Here is an 18,056-nt window from a genome sequence, read left to right on the forward strand (position 1 = left end):
AGCTCAGCACAGTTCTTGGCTGTCTGTCTTAATTGCTTATAAAGATCCTCAGCCAACAGTCAAGTGCTTCCAGAAAATGAACAGAAACCCCACTACATGCTAATTCCACTTTTTACTATATTTCTAGTCGGTTCTCTCAATCTCAAGCATCAGCCAATTATAACATACATTGGCTTGAAGCCATTCTCTTCCTTTGAAGCTTATTCTAACTGCAAGACACTAAGCAGTACCTCCCAAAGGAAAAGAGCAGGGAAAACATTGCTGAAAAGTGTCTGCTAACATCTCTCCATGTAAAAAACACTTGCAGTTCCTAAAGCACACGGTGTACGTGCATCTCCGGGAATCTACTGCAACAGTAAAACTCTGGTTTACCAATCCTGAGCAGCTAATGGCAGATTTTTAATTTGGAGGGGAGAGTGGAGGCAGAATTCTATCTGCTTAAATCCTGAATCCTTTTTCCTGTAACTTCTACCGTTGACCTCTCCTCCCTTAGCAGTGCAAACCCCCATAAATACATCTCTGAGCAAATAATTCACACATATAATCATATGCTACTGGTTGATTCTCTAGAGGAAACTTACTGTTTAACTTTTGATACTCTCTCTGTAGCTTGTCTCACAAGGATATTTGACTCGGGAATAAATTACTGGAGTTATTCTCCCTTAAGGAGATTTATTATCGAACCTAAATAATACATTTACAGATTTAGGTTTTTTTGACCAGAGGAAGGCACTGCATACAAGCAATCCCACTCTGAATCAGTCTCCTCTCCCCCCACCCCCTGCTGCGAATTGGTTTCTTGGGATGCTGACACCTCTCACAAACCAGAGCCTGCCCTGAGCTCCAAAAGCATTTGACTCTGGTTCGCTCTTGCCCAAAACTTTCTCTGTAAAACCTTGGTGTCTTTTCACACCTAGTACCAGTTTGCAACTCCTCTGTTCTGCTTGGAGCTCAAATGTTTGCATTTTTGCATTCCTTCTTGTGCACTTCAGTTCTTTCAGCATCAGTCAATTCATGATACAGAGAATCTTGCCAGGAAAGAGCCATCAAAATTATGGAACACACGTCATTGGTTCGAGCAGGATATTCCCCAATGACAGGGAAATGATTGCTGAGTGACACCCCCAGGGTCAGTTACAAACAGCTCCAGAAATTGGTCTAATAAATAGGTTTCCATAAGAGCATGATTTTGTATATTTGAAAGTTGGGGCTGTTCAGCCTGGAGAAGAGAAGGTTGTGTAGGGACCTCACAGCACCTTCTGAAGGATCTGAAGGGGCTCTGAGGAAGCTGCAGAGGGACTCTGCATCAGGAACTGCAGTGACAGGACAAGGAGTAATGGGGAGAAACTGAAAGAGGGAAATTTAGACTAGATACCAGGAAGAAAGTTTTCCCTGTGAGGGTGCTGAGGCACTGGCACAGGTTGCCCAGGGAGGCTGTGGCTGCCCCAACCCTGGCAGTGTTCATTCCAGGCCACCTGCTCTGGTGGGAGGTGTCTCTGCCCAGGGCAGGGAGTTGGGGCTGGATGATCTCTAAGCTCCATTCCAACCCTTAACATGCTATGAAATTGTGAAACTAATCTGTCTCAGACTGCCTTAGGGCTGTGAAAGCCTTTAGTTTGGGCTTCTGTATAACCACTTTCTATGAATCTCTCTTCACCACTGACACATTCTCTCTCTCTGCTGCACCACAGTTCCCTTAAACCAGAGCAGCCCAAGCAGTGAATTCCCCAGCTACGGTGAGAACGGGAATGACACCAATTTGCTTGTTTCCCCCCTGCTGGTGGCTGGAGTGGTGATCGGCCTGGTGCTGTTTCTGTCCTGCGCTACCATCATCGTGGGCAGCCTGCGGAAGGACGGGCGGCTCAGACACCCACAGCTGAGGAGAGATGCTGTTTATGGTAAGACAGCTACTTACAGCAACATAATGCCTAACTTCAGCAATAATCTGGTGCTATGGGCAACAGAAAGCATCTGGCCACTGTGCAAGGGATCAAAAAATAAAACTGAAAAATAGGGTAAGTAGGTCACAGGCAGCTTTGCAGTGTAATAGCATCTTTGTGCTGGGACTGAATTCACATGGTACAACCCCATAGCTAATGGCTAATGTAACCCAGGCCAGTGCCTACAGCAGTTCTTAAACAGCTTATTTGCCCTTGATACAGTATAAGATTTCTTCTCCATTGCATTTTCATATCCCCTTATCGCCTTGGTGCAGCATGTGATGTCACTTTTATCTGTTGGAAAGCCAGAACAGTGTGCACTAGCCTATGGCAAGGACTGGGCAATTCCTGTTCCTCTGACCACAGAAGTCAATACCTGGGTGTGAACAGAACAACAGGGCACTGAAATGTCATCGCAACTGGCATCACCATTAATGATGTCACTGATGACATCAATGTCATTAAAACTGGCATCATCATTAATGATGTCACTGATGGCATCACTGTCAATAGAACTGGCATCTTCAGTATTAACCTAATTGATGACATCAGTGTCATTACCATTAGCATCATCATTAGAGCATCAAAAAGGTGCCAATTCCTATCTCCCTACCCACTCCCTGAAAAAAAAAAAAAAAATTGAAAAGAAAAAAGAAATACTTTAAGGGAATTTGGGAATCTCAAGGAGTTAATTGTAGAGTTATATTTTGGCCCATTTGGGGTTTGCTGACCAGAAGTAAAAAATCACTTTGTGAAGGAAACAACAGGATCTGATTATTTCTATTTAAGGAAAAAACAGTTACAAAAAGTTAATTTGTGAGTCTTCAGCTAGTAAAAATTCAAATTATGACTGGTGGAGCATCAACGACTACTTCCTCTGTGGCCAGACTTCCATACCTGCAGCTTGTTATGAGAGTATAGTTTGGATGTCGTTGAGGTTTTTTCTTTTTATGGAAAAGATAATCATAGTGAGTCACATAAAAATGCATTGGCTTAAACCTTGTTTTCACTGAGGTAGATCAAGTATCCACTGAAGTCAATTGGACTTCATTTAATTATTTGGACCAGGAATTTTTGTGTCTAAAGGAAACACATTTCCTAGGATCAGTTTGCCTACTTGGAGCCAAGAAAGTTTCTGGCTTTTCCAGAAACATTTATCCAGGTAAGTGAATAACATCTATGTTTTGGGAATAAAATGCAGAATCCAAAAGAAGTAAAACGCAAACTCCCATGGCAACTTACAGAGGATAAAATGAAAAAAACAAGAGTCCAGAAAATTAGTATCTACTATAGGGCTAACATCCATTATTCCTAATTTTCAGCAGCTAAATTGGGGATTAAATAGTTAAACCCAAATTGGAGTTACTGTTTGACCCATGAATAGCAATAATTTGTCATGATAAAAGGTTCAATCACTACATTCAAATCTACTGCTCTGGTCATTTCAGCTTCTTGAAAACCCTGACCCCAGGTGGGAACACAAAGGACAATTTCCAAACTGCTTGTTAGAAATAACAGTGCTAGAAAAATGGAAAATGCAAGGCATATTTTCAGAGTTATTCAAAAGAATAATCTTAAACTAAATGGTGCCACTCTACCCAAGTGAAAATGCTACATTAACACACCATCCTAAAACCTCCACGTGCTTCCACTGGGCAGCATGGGAGCAGCTTCCTTCACTTGCCAAGCAGGAGGAAAGCACAGTGCATGATAGACTGGGTTAGTCCTGCTAAATTCCTTGAGAATACATGGGCAGAGGTGAAAATTGCCAGCAAGAGGAATAGGCAGTTCAGGTGAGTCCTGCCCTTCATCCTCTGCTGAGGCACAACTTCACCTCCAAAGCTGGTCCTCCTCTCAGGCACTGATTTTAAATCATCGAGTGACAATGCATCGAGTGACAAGGAGGGATCACTTTCTTTGGAATACAATGGCAGGGGAGCAGAGATTGCTCCATTTCCACAGTTTGGGACATTCTTGGGGAAATTTTCCCTGGAACATTGAGCATTAGCTAACTATCCTCTAAGACAGAAAACAGCACTAACGTCTTGGTATTTGTGGAGCTGCGAAGCTCTTAGCGGAAGCATGAACAAAGCCTTGGTGCAGGCAGCAGGATGATTTTCTCTACTATTTCCCAGTTTTTCCCATTTTTATCAGTTTCTATTGAGAATAGTTTTCTCAAGGTACATATCTACAATCAGACGCCTACACCTCCTTTTAAAACCCTCACAGAACTGGCAAGGTTTCCACAGGTGCAACTCCTGGGAACTGAAGCTGCACACAGTGGAAGCCACACTCCTTTTCAGCCTTTGAGGCACAAGAAAAGCTTTAGACACCTGCATCTACCTTGTAGGGCAGCACTAAATGTATAGCCCCTGTGCCATAGCCTGAAGCACCACAGTTCATCTACAGAGGATGCTAACTTGCTCTTAAAGGAATAGAAATGTCCTGTGAAATCTGATTGTTCCACAATACCTGCAATTCCTCTGCCTCAGATAGGGTTTGTTTTTAGATTTATGGCAGTGTTATAAACAGTGACAGAGAATCCACCAGGGAGGAAAAGAGCAGCAGATACTAATTGCTTGTTTTCCAGCTCCAGATGGCTTCTCTCATGGTGGCTCTTCTGGAGAGCTGAGATCCACCTGCACGGAGGAGTTTCCCCCAGCTTGTGATTTTGGTTCCTATCTGGATATACTATCTCAGGTCAACATCATGTATCCTGATCCACCTCCACGGTAAGTGTTTCTCTGAGATGCTGAGTGTTACAGTCCTACCCTTGCAAAGCTGGTAAAGACAATAAAACTGCTAGACCTGTGCCTACTGCAAAAATTCAGGTCACACAAACACAGACAGTCTTTGTTTAGTTTGAGTGTAAGTTCCAGTTTTCCTTAGCAGAATTTATCTTTACTAAATAAAGACATTAGTACAGCCAGCTCTCATTCACATTAAAATTTATCATATTGATGGCATACTAATGAAACACGCAAGTAGAATTACTTATGAACATCTTTGAAAGAAATTATTTTACAAGTCAAAGGTTTTCCAGGAGAAAAATGCATACTTTTCCCAAGAGCTTTGAGGTTACATTTATTACTGACCTTGAGAGTGCTCAGATCAGAGGAAACAGAAAAACAAAAGGGGGAAAAAAAGTGCCAGAAACCTTTAAACCTTTCTGTATTTTTCATCAAGTCTCACTTTCACAGAATCACAGAATCTTCAGAGTTGGAAGGGACTCACAAGGACCATCAAGTCCAACTCTTGGTCCTGCATAGGACATCCCCAGCAATCCCACCATGTGCCTGAGAGCACTGTCCAAATGCTTCTGAGCTCAGTCAGGCTTGAGGCTGTGTCCCCAGTCTCCCAGCAGAAAGCAGAACTGAAGAAAACATACCTCTCTGACATGCTTAGTAATTGTACTTAACCTCCTCCTTTAGGACAGGGAGCAAACTGCTCAGCATGTCAGTGTTAGACAAAGGAGGACAATTACCATTTTAGCTGTTTAACCCAAACCTGCTCTGGAGAGCCATAGGTGCCTGGGCTGTAGTAGCAACTTTAGAGAAGAGCATCCTTCAAATATCAGACAGTTGTAATTGCCTGGGGACATCCCATCACTAGAAGAGGCTCTTTCCAAAGACAGTGATTCCAGAAATTATGCAGCAGCTACATTTGTGTGCCTGCATTCACAGGATGCAGGAACAGCCATCACGAGCCACAAGAGTTGCACTTTAGGCCATCAGCATCTCCTCTATGTGCCTCCAGCACCTTGTGGTCAATAAATGAAGGAATTCAGTAACTCCCTCCAACACACCCAACAGGAATCATTTTAAGCAGGACATCACTTCAAGGTTTTGTCGTGCTGTCTCTTACCGACAGCAGACAATGAACAGCCATGCCCCCTTCTTTCTTTTTCTTCCTTTTAATTAGACCGTTACGAGTTAAACCACTCTAAGATCAGCCCTTTTCTGATTGCTTGTGTACATTTGTGATATGGAGTGAGTCAGTAGTGTGAACACACGATACATAATCTTTGCCTTTTTGATTCTATGCACGTTCTACAAGCAACCCTTTATGTACTACCAAGTCATACTACATAATAAATGAGCTTTTAGGGATGGTGTAAATATTTTAGCAGAAAGCTCACATGTGAAAAATTATTCTGAGCCTGGCATCTAAATTTGTAGAACTTCATATAAATCCACTTAAAAATTTAGCCTGGGTTTTGGACCCACACCCACACGTCTTTACTAATAAAAACCAGCCAGCTGACAGCCAGGCAAGTGTGAGTGGGCAGCTGGCCAGGCTGCTGAGCAGACTCAGCCTCCTGTGAACGAGCTCTGAGAGCAGAATTCTTCAGCACACGGATCACTGAAGATGCTACCAAAGGTTGCTTCCATTTCCAGTTTGAAACAGGCCCAAAGAAGGATTGTTCCACCTCTATGGAGTTCTATTTGGGAGGAGACACATGAATGATACAGGATAGCACTAGGTTATCTGTGCTTTCCTGTAAATTTTGTAGTTGCCTCGATAACAAGCCTGGCACAAGTTAACTCTCTTGTGTCCTCATTCTAAGGAACTATTCTGGGACGCCAGTGCTAAGATCAGAGAGAGAAAGAAGGTGTCCTGCCACTGCCTCCTCAAGATTCCCTTCTGGGCTGAGCAGACTGCACCCCTGAGGGGCCAAGATCTGACTCTGCACACACAAGGAAACACTGCTCATCCCATTTATTACAGCTCTGCATCACAGCTCAAAAGTAGAGATTATTGTTAATGGTTTTGCTTTTTTCTCACTGCTACCATAGTTAACTGTTGTAGAAGTAGCTTTGGCAATCATGAAAACTTAGTAAGTTTTATATCTTAGCAACACAACTTGAAGAACACTTCAGGGAAAGCAGAGCTTAGCAGAAAGCAAAGCTACATAAAGACTTCTAAACTCGCTATTAATGCATTATATAGTCCATTGTATATTTCTGTTCAGAAAGCACTGGGTGAGAGGCATTTTATGAACTACTGCATTATGTAAGAGCCTGGAAAATTATAGCTACCTTTATACTCTCCTCCATGGCATAACACTGAAGTGTATTTTTTTAATTAGTAGAGCATTGAGATTACTTGGACTGATAGGTGCTAACAGCAGGAAAACTCAGTCAGGCATGGCCTTGAAGCCATGAAGACTTGCTTGACCTTGTGCACTTAAAACATTAACTCCCTGGGATCCATCTTGTTGCATGCAATAATGTTTGGAAGAATAGGTTCACTGAAATGTAGCACTGGCCAAATTCATGTGATTCCTCCTTCTAATTCATGAAGTTCAAGATGTAATTTAAAACCAAACTAGCATGCCCAAAAGCTTACCAACACAGCTGTAGCAACCACAGAACAGAAATGAAGAGCAGTGAGGAAAGCAACTGCATTGGGAAATAACTCTTAAAACATCTCTGAAGTGAAAGAATTCAGTGAGTGAAAACCAGAGTGTGCTGCCAGGAGAATCACCAAGGCATTAGCTTCCTTATCCACCTTGTGCTAGCACAGCCTGTGAGAGGCACCAGCATTCCAGCACTCAGACCAGGTGTTAGATTTTACAGTTGGGCTTTAAGCCACAAAATGAATGGAAGAGGAATTAAGGGGAAGGCTGATGAAACAAAGGGTCAGAGTACCCATGTCTCTGGCTGAGGGAGAGCTACCTGTTCAGGACTGCCCACTCCCAACTCTCCAGCTGAAAATCCAATGACATTATTTACACAAAATACTATTATATAAAACCTTTAACTGGTAAACCAAGACATGACAAATGCCTTGGGATATTAACAATTGCTCTGATATCTAAATCACAAATTTCATTTGAGACTCAATTTGATCCTCACTGTAGACACTTTCACTAACCACTTTCTTGCATTAGATTTTATGTTAGAGGGGTACCATGCATGGAATTTTGTCATTAACCTGCTGTGGTTGCAGGGTGGTTCCAGAGTAGCCATTGGGTCAATTTGTCTTGACAGCCCAAAATATACAGTGCTGCTATCCATGAACATCCCTTTAGGAAAATTAATGACTTTCTAATGAGTCTCAGATCTGTGTTAGCATCTGTCAGATTGATTTTACATGAGGTGTAGAAGGGAAATATAAAACCAAAACACAACAGGTATGAACTCAGCAGTTTCAGGATATTAGAGGTTTGTATTTTAGAGCCTATTTCTAACATGTACAGATATTTGTAGCAGTGCTAGAAGTTAATGGTTCATAGTCTGTGTTACCAGAGATAGCAAACATTAGTTTATAAGAAACTTAGTCATCCGAGAAAGATGATCCAGGTGATCTAGTAACAACTCAAAACCACAGAATTCTAATCCCTCCAAATTAGCAAACTTGAACAAATTCAGCCAGGACAGAATATAAGAACTATCTCCGTGCCACAGACCGACTACCACCATAGTCAACATGGCTTTGAAAGAAGTACTAGAAAGCCTGTAAATCCAACATTTGCCAATTTGTTCCACAGTCACTGTGATGGTGTGAGTAAACTCATGGTGATGGCACTGTGGGGATAATACCTTTACAGACAGAGCTTGTGCTCATGTGTGCTGAGTGTGTGCAACACTCACACTCGTTGTGAGCTTTCCTGATTATCTTTTTATATAGATGTAGTAAGAAAGCTGTTTAAAAATAAGTTGAGCTTACATGTTTGAAATGGCTTGAAGTACAGGACCAACCAAAGACCAAGTAAATTAAATACTCTTACATATTCTTTATTAGAGTCTCTAAAATCCAAGCAATGAGGAGATTTCACTGCATGAAAGGAATTTTATCAACTTTTCACCTTTTGGCTATGGGAAATGCATCTCACCCCACTCAATAAATGCATTTTCACCCCTTAGCAACTGGATATTAATGGTATGTACAGAGCTTTAGGCAACCAAGGTTATCACCTTTTTCATCTGTGACTCATGACTGTCTCATACAGAGCATCAGTGAGGAATGACTCCTCAGAGAGATGGAGGGATTTAGCTTCAGGAATAGTTCTAATGGAAGCCACAAAAGTCCTCTCCATATTTCACACTGAATGTCCCCCCACAGGGCACACAGCAATAAAAACCATGGAGTCACCCATTATCCCAGTGTTCACATTAGAGCATGTCATGTGGGAGTTTGTTTATTTAAGTGGGCTCACTTTGCCTCACCTGGTCAGTTTGCCTAATCTATAGGCGATCAGTTCTGGAGGAAACTGTCTTGTTTAAGCTTGATAAATTCCAGTACTCTTAATACCCACCTTCAGACTGTGTTGTTTAAACAGGCAAACCCAGTTAAAAATTACTTTAAAATGGAAAAAAGAAATGCTCAGGTCTTAAATACATCCTAATTTCCCTCTAAATATGAAAACCAGCAAAAACAAAATCAAACTACTTAAGAGACTTACTTTTCTGAGACATTGTTTTTCCATCCCCCACTTCTGGGGATGCGAGTTATCCATATCAGAGGGAAGGAGCCTTGAAGCAGCTTCCTAGATTTCCTTCAAAGACAGAATGAGGCTTGCAGAGAAGTCACATAACTTGCTATAGATTGTGCTGTTTTCCTTTGCCAAGGCCCTTTTCCTGCAAGCATGCCAGGTAAGTAGCTCTTGGCACATTATAGTGACAGTTGGCAAAGCATGAGATGGACATTTGTGGTTACATTCAGCTCTCACTTCAATACCCTCATTGAGATTTTCAGTCAATAAAGTAAAAAATGCCATTGGAAATATGACAGTTTAAAATCCATTACATATCATGACACGAGCTAAAACTCTCAATGCTTTGAACTCCAAATTCCAAACAGCTAGAGCCTCAAAAGTCCCTCCACATCTTCCTGTATTCCTCATTAATAATAGGTATAGAAACAAGTTAATTGCTTTTGGATTCATTAGTTGCTGTCTGCTATGAGGGATTTGTACATGACACCCACATTTCACATCTAGTGAGCACAGGGAGATTGCCCTAGTGCCTGGCATCGAGCAGCTCTTGAGAGGTCAGAGCTGCAGGTGGGATCCAACAGGTGTCTCTGGACTGGTATTTCAGGTGTGTCTGGTGTAGCTCTGAACAGAGCCAGGCTCGCAGCTGGTGGGAATGACACCACACCAGCGGCAGCACCATCCAGTGACATCTGCTGCATAGACAGGTTTTCCCTCAAGCTGCCTTCATCCTGCTGTTTTCCACTAACACAGCAGGAAGCCATTTCAGAGGACACAGGCTTGAAAAGATCTTCTGCAGTTGCCCTGTCCCAGCCCTGCTGCTGCAAGCAATCATTTTCAACTGAAATGTCCCTATTCCATAGCAGGGTTTGCAAGGATCTTTTGTCCCCATTGTACTCATTCCAGAATGCCTAAGGACAGGCCTAATTCCGAACTATTAAGGCAAACTTATTTCCAACTTAAATTTGTTTACAGGTCTTTTATGATAGTTTCTTTCTGTGCCATTTCCATTCCTCTTAAATACTTTTCTCTAATTGCCTCTTGTATTTGTAGTCAGAAACCTGCATGTTGTGAGGCTGAGGCACAAAGTTCTCTTCACTTTCTGTCAGCAAAAATATCTGTGGGGAGGCTGCCTGGTCTGACCAGCCTTTCTTTACACCTGTCCCAGTTTCAGTCTACAAGTGCAAACCATTGCTGCATATAAAAAGCCCTGAAGCAGTGAAAGCAGAAAAACCTGATCAAAGAGAAGCACCAAGCACTGCTAACCAGAAATCCACCCAGCCATGCAGAACAATCACAACTTAAACCTGTTAGCCCTTTGATAACTGTACTTAAAAAGACTATTTTTCTGTTTTCCTAGCAGTTAGACTTTCTGTTGCATAGTGCAGCTAGTATTTCCTTCACCTGCTCAGAGTTCCTTCCTAGAACAATTAAAGCAAAGCCCTTTCTAGGAGTATGATCCTAGAATACATCACATGGCAAAGTTCCTCAAATATCAGCAGGTCCTGGTGACACGCAAGAATTGGTGGTGTTGTTTAGAACCCTGACTAACTCCATGGTTTGGGAGGCTATAAGATTCTTTTAATTTGCCTTCACTGATTATTGTTACTCAGCCAGTGCCCACACCTCCTCCATCCTTTACTGTCTAATGGTTACTAATACCCAGAGACTAAACACTGATCAAATGGCTCATATTATAGATAAAATTAAAGCCAGGCTGAAATGTATCATATAAAATCTCTGTCATAGAATGATGTGTTTTATTTAAAACATACATTTTAACTGTTTAAAGCTGCACAAGTATGTTGAAACTGCATGATATCTATTTCAAGTGTTATCTGGTATATGTCCTCATGAAAACACTGTTCACATTTCATTTCAATGTTATTTTCTCATGGTTACTACTCCAAGATCAGGGAGGCACCTTGGAGGTGCACTGCCCACACCTCTGGGAGCTGGAAAGTCAGCAAGGTCAGGAGATCAGTGTCACTCTACAGCTACCACACCTTCTAGAACACCTTAAGAGGAGTCTCCCCCTTGGTTAAATGGCTGCACTGCAAATATAGGTGGCAAACCATTCCCAGAAAATACTCCAGTGGTTTTACCAAGCGCTGGATCATGCCTTCAGGGCCCTGTGTTGGCTGACACCAGGGGCTGTTATCTCTAGGTGTTTCAAGTTTGCTTGTTACTCACCCCTGCAGCCACTGTCACTTGGGATCAGGCATAGTAAAACATTCCCATATGATAGTATCCAGGCGCAGAGACAGATAGATTTTGATTTCATACTAACACAGTAACTGGGAGGTCTGCAACAGCATAGGAGGAGGTGCCACTTGCCTCCAGTTGCTTATTTGTGCACTGTCATTTCTCCTAGTTCCTAGGCCCCAGAGTTCAGGCTCTTTATTTTTTAATAAAGATGGTTTAGCTTTTCATTCGAAGTCACTGTTCAAGAATTAAACTAAGTGAATGACTGAGACAATCAGTAATATGGAATGGATTGCTATTATATACAGATATTAAACTGATGCTTAAAAATTCACTGACAAAGCATGCAAAAGAAAAGTCAAGATATAGATATTAACTGCACTAATATCTCAAATGGAAACTGTCAGTATAAAAATAAACTTAGAAAAATATCCTGTCTCATAACATATGTCATTACAAGAGCAGCTCTGTCAGAAGGTATGCATGTCCTCATGGCAGTTATACATCACCAAAGAATATATGTGTTCTAAGAAAACATCTCAAAGGAAACATGGGCAGATTTCCAAGGTGCTGTCCCACAAACCCAACTGTCAGTAGATTGTGCCACCAGAGACAGCATCATCAGCTGAACTGCTTACATGGTCATCATCTTTATGTTTTCGCTTTTGATCCTCCTTTTAGAGAGTTACAACATAATTGTTCTAGTCTCAGCTTTAATATTAGGTAACAACATCATATAAACATCCTTTGTGCTGTTTTCATCATAGCTTAAGCCTGTCAGCACATGTATTTTCCAGATTTAGGGATTCTGTTTACCATTGTCAACAGAAGACAATGGGTCATCAGCAAAATGGCAACAATGCAACAGGAGCAATTTTAGTAGAGTCATAACAAATCAACAAAGTAAACAAAAAGACATCTAGTTCACAATTCCACAGATTCAAATCATTCCCCAGATTTGCTTTTTTTTTCACTAGCTATTGTTTGCCCCTTAAAAAATTCTGTAAGCAGAACCTTCTTCTTGCCCCAGAGAGTAGCTCATAATTTATGAATGACAGCTAGTTAAATAAGCTCTTTTGGGTTTCCTTAGCAACAAACCTATCCTACTACTTATTGCAATGAGACCTGACAAATTCATGAAGTTATTTCCCCCCCTGCAATGTTCTGAGTCAACAAGGTCAGCTTGAAAAGCTGCTGTAATTTTTAAGCAACATTCTCCTCTTTGCAGATCACATTTACATGCAGTAAGATGTTAACAGATATCAGCCTTCCTTGCCTTTCCCAGTGAAATTATCCCTTAAAAACTCAATAGCATAGTCTACAATGACAATGAAGGTATTATGACAAGAAACAATGCCAAAAAATGTAGACAACAGCACATTTCATGGTCAGTAACCCCTTCCCTCTCACGACTGTCTGTAAGATATACTGAATCCTAAAACAGTAGAATTTTTAAAAGACAATGGATTAAGGTGAATTCACCACAAGAACTGTAACCAGGGTTTTTTCAGGGCTGAAAAAAAGACACATGATATTCACAAGATGCTGTTCCTGTGGTCCATTATTAAGTTCTGGTAACATAATACTTTCCAAACCCATTTGCTTTCTTGTCTAAAAGGACTTTCCTGTGACTGCTGTAGTGAACTCCAGGCATCAGTGACTTTTTACAAGCAAAATAACCTCTCAGAACTGAATCACTCAGATAAAATATAACTGTCATTGTAATTTTTTTTAAAGACAAGCAAGTATTTCTGGTTTTCCTCTTAAGTCATGCAGGCTTCACAGTCGTGCATTTTCAGTGGCAAAACACATACACACACACTACATGTATATATGTAGGTGTTGTTTTCCCTTAGCAGCTACTGAAGCTGTACTTTTATGACTGGATTTTTGTTCTGCCTCTGAGCTGCTGCCTAAGACCTCCCCCCCTTCCTCCATCTCTCACACTTCTCCTTCCCTTGTGTCCTTGATACCTATCTAACTGCACTGAGGCAGCTATATCAGGAGAAATCTGGCCCAGAAAAAACACATACACACCAAAAAAACCCCAAACAAAACAACAAAAAACCTCCATAAACCCCACACAAACACAACCTTTTTGCCTACTTAGCTCTGGATTGGGGAAGATGGTTTGGAGGAGGTAGTGCAAGGAGCACAGTGGCCCTAAGCAGCAGGGCAGGGGACACTTCCTTTCACTGACGCAGACATTGGCTCATGGTGAAACCACAGCTTGACACATCACTGGGCTTGACAGCTGCTGGTTTCTCAGAATCAGCAGCATTAGTTATCATACTGAAGTGTCTCACATGTAACAGTATAATTCCAACACTGGGGATTGCTATGGCTGATATGGATTCCCTGGTTCCTTAGAGTGGTAACCATCACTGCAGAGTACCTCTGGGCCCCTCTGGCACCAAGCTCTCCATACCAGCTGACAAAAAAAGCAGCTCCTTCATTCTAGTCTAGTTTGCACTGTTTGCAACTGCAAAGAAAGAAACCTAGAGGCTGTACCAAAGGTGCAGACATCACACCGCAGGACAGCTGAGCAGTGTGTGACACACACCTCCCTGCACTAAGATGCAAGAGTCTGTTCACCTCTTCTCCTTAAACACAAAGCTTTATCATAAATGACAGCAAGGATTTAGTGCAGTATCACTCACATCAATACATGCTAATCAACTGCAAGAAATTATTGCTCTAACAATTTTTGTAAGTAAACCTCTAAATCCTTTGAGGAATGGTTTTCCAACCACCAGCATATATGGGACAGTGGATGCCTGTTGAACTGTGTATTATTTCTGACAATACTTTGCAGTACTTCTAACACCTGCTTAGATCCTTGAATGAAAAAAGATCTCATAAAGCCATATAACTTTGCATATTAAGGTCTCTTTGAAGGAGAGTACAAAATAGAATACCCTATAACAATACTCTGAAAGCACAATCAAATTGCTGATACTGTTAAACGAGGGGGGGATCACACCAGAAAAGAAATGGGGAAAAAAAGCAAAACCCCAAACAAACAAAAATCCAATAAAAATATAAACAAAACACACACACACAAACCCCCCCAAAAAAATCCAATACAAAAAAACCCAACAAACCACACCAACCACAAAACACTTGAGAACTAAGAAAAAAATACGAAGTTGAAGTCACTTGTATGACCTTATTTCATCTCCATTTAATCCTCAACAGAGAGTGCTAGGAACCTTATCCATAGTCTTCTCTACTAGTAACACAGCAACAGCCGTTTGCACTGTCAGCATCACAAGCAAAGATTAGAGTAGAAAAGAATATGAGAAACTGAGTGTAAAGATCATACACTGCTAATGAAATATAAGAACTTATTTTTTTAAAAGCTATTTGAATTATTTGTAACTCTCTCCTTGGCTACAGCTTCAGGTACAGCTGTGAAAGTGCCAAAAAGTTCTTTAATTTAAAGTCTGGCACATGTTCCTTATTAGCCTATTCCATTTTTAAAATGTGGTCTTAATTGCCAAAAACAAGGGGAGAACATTACTTGCTTTTGGAGAAAAAGAGATCATTATTTTTATCCATCCTACGTGTGAAGAAAAACTACCCTAACACTAATATATTGATACTTGGAACTGAACACTCAAACGCCACGTCTTGAATACCATAATTTGTACCCATTTGTCTTGACACTTAAAAGTCACCTTCAGAAGAGATCATTTTGCTATTTATCCCACCAAGCCTTTTAGCTCTGCAAAGCTGAGCTGTGGGCCATGAAAGATATTAAATTAAATCCGAGGGAAAGAAATGCAGATGATCAGATAACAACAGTAACAGTTCGCACTGTGCCCATTTCTCCTTTAGGTCAGTGGCAGATTTCCCACACACTGGGCCCAAGGCCCAGAAACAGGAGACAGAGAAGCTTCTTCCCTTCTGTGCCTTGGCAAAAAGATTCAAAATTTTCCACCTTGAAACTCACATTATTGTGGCCTTTTCTGAATGGAAACTTTTCTACTATGGTAACAGGCCCCACTAAGTGCTCTTCATTAGCCTGATTAAGTCAGTCAAAATCTGTGGAAAGATTTTGAATAAATTCACTGAGCTTTGGGTCAGCAAAATGTAAATTAAGTAAAGATGCAGCTCATAGAAGTAATCCTGCAAAGAGTGGCTTCCTTTGCTCTCGCTGGGCTCAAGGAGAGCTGAGGACATCAGGTCTTTCATCTCTGACTGAGGTCTAAGAACTTTTTAAAGATTATCAGGTATGCTGGAAAGCTTCAGTGTATTTAGCAAAGACTGGACTGAAATATTTTCCACATGCTATAAAACAAACCAATTCCACTTCCTACATGCTGGGACTTGTTCCTGAAGTATCTAGCAGCCCTATTCAGCATCTTCAGACCAGACTTGTGCTTTTAAATATCATTTTCTGAAGTGGAAATCAAAATTTTCTAGTCTGAATTTAAAGCCTTTGTCCTCGTTAATATAAAAATAAGATAAAACAGGGGTAAAAATAAAACCAGCTATAGATATAGTGAGTTTAGAAATTGAGTACTAAGAGTTTAGTAATGCTGTACTATGACTTCACTTTCTTACCTTTTCCTTCCCCAAATACTATTTCCATCACCCAGACTAGGAGCAATACTATCAAAAGCTATAATTCTTATGAAAATCCTGAGGAGCACTCAGAGGGAAGCATATGGCTGAGAGCAGCAGAATCTTTGCAAGTATTTGGAGAATTCCAAGTATAGGGAGAAGAGAAGACTGCATGGAGACCTCATAGCAACTCTGAATATCTGAAGGGCCTACAAGGAGCCAGAGAGGGACTGTGTGTTAGGAACTGCAGTGATAGGACGAGGGGTAATGGGTTCAAACTGAAGGAGGGAAAGTCTAGGTTGGATGTGAGAAAAAAGGTGTTTTCCTGTGAGGGTGGTGAGACACTGGCACAGGTTGCCCAGGGAGGCTGTGGCTGCCCCAACCCTGGCAGTGTTCAAGGCCAGGCTGGATGAGCCTTGAGCAATCTGATCTAGTGAGGAGGTGTCTCTGCCCAGGGCAGGGGTTGGGACTGTATGATCTGTAAGGTCCATTCCAACCCCTAAATTCTATGATTCTATGATTTTTCCAAGGCAGGACCTCCATGCAGCTGCAGCAGGTTTGAGCTCACTCTGGCCAATGCAAGCTGAGTGCTGCAAGCACTTCCAGCCTACCAGTAAGGTTTATTAGCTTGATTTAGCCTGGCAGTAACACAATTACATGAGGCAAAATGACTGCCTGCAGTCTACTGAGAAGGCATATGCTAAATATCCCAAGTTTCAGGAAATATCCTAGATCTTAATAGCTCTGCAGTTAGTGTGGTTGAGGAAATAGGTTCTTAATTTGTCTGGCTCCAGCAGAAATGTTTTCCAGGTTAACTGAGTTGGCAAAGGGGTTTTTTTACAGGAAATACTCCTTTCTTCAGAGTTGGATTTCAAGTGATCCTGAAACAGTTAAACAAGACAGCCACAAACAAAGCCAGTCTAGCATTTAGGATCATGATGCTGTGACTCTTGCTCACTCTTACCTGTTGCCAGTGAGCCAGGAAAACAGGACCTTCCTTCAGACCACTAGACCTGGGCTGGTTTGATAGCAAAAGTGGAGTCAGCCTCAGTTTATGGACAAACCAGTGCTGCTAGGATAGCCAGACAGACTACCTCAAGAACAGACCAGAATCACTAGTTCTGCTCAGCCCTTCTTGAGCCAGAGCACAGTCTCTGCAGAGCCTTAGGCTCAAGGACTGGGCAGTGCCAGCACGTGGAGCCTGCTCATGTCCACTCTCTCCATTCCCATCCTGTTCTTGCAACACAAAACATGGGAAAACACAAGCACACAGACACACAGGTCTATCCAGGTTTGTTACTCACAGAATATTCTGAACTCGAAAGGACCCACAAGGACCATCAAAGTCCACCCCTCGTGGTCCTCCCTAGACTGTGCAGTCCAAGCTCCCATCTAAGGAGCCTGTTGCATTCCCACCAGGAATGCACTCCCCCTAGCAAGCACAGAGCATGGTAGCAGAGTGAGGAGGGAATAGTTTCCTCTGGCTCTAGCTTGGTGGCAGAGACAGAACTACAAAGCTTGGGTAAACCTGAGCTGGCTCCTCATGGAAACCCCACAAATCAACCTGTCTTGCATTCCTCCTTGTTGGGAGGAACGTGATGGGTAGTCTGCCAAGTCTCAGAATGACCAGCATGAGTCTGTCAAGATTATTCATCACAACTCTGCACCTCAGCAAGCAATCCTGCTGCCCCTGCCAGCACAGATCTGCAGCCCAGACAACCCACTGCATGTAACTGCTGGCTGAGCACCAGAGCCCTGTGAGTCAGGACAGTCTGTGGGTGATACTCTACTCCAGAGTCCATCTGAAGCCCTCTATACCTTATCTCATAACTGAAATGGCAACACCACTTCCTTTATCCCCCAGCTGCTTTCTAACATGGCTCTGACAGGCAGGGGAGAGCAGG

General features: G+C 41.9%; 1 protein-coding gene across 1 annotated transcript in view; it reads left to right on the forward strand.

The window, feature by feature from the left end:
- Positions 1-1,687: 1,687 nt before the first annotated feature.
- Positions 1,688-18,056, forward strand: part of LOC103805925 (protein BEAN1-like) — a gene marked incomplete at its 5' end in the record, with an annotated part of 17,129 nt that continues 760 nt past the window's right edge. The window contains 2 exon segments of the mRNA XM_009078592.1: positions 1,688-1,898; positions 4,531-4,672. Coding sequence (XP_009076840.1) covers positions 1,688-1,898; positions 4,531-4,672 — 353 coding nt within the window.

The sequence above is a fragment of the Acanthisitta chloris genome, unplaced genomic scaffold (assembly GCF_000695815.1).
Source record: "Acanthisitta chloris isolate BGI_N310 unplaced genomic scaffold, ASM69581v1 scaffold31667, whole genome shotgun sequence".
Classification (NCBI taxonomy): Eukaryota; Metazoa; Chordata; class Aves; order Passeriformes; family Acanthisittidae; genus Acanthisitta; species Acanthisitta chloris.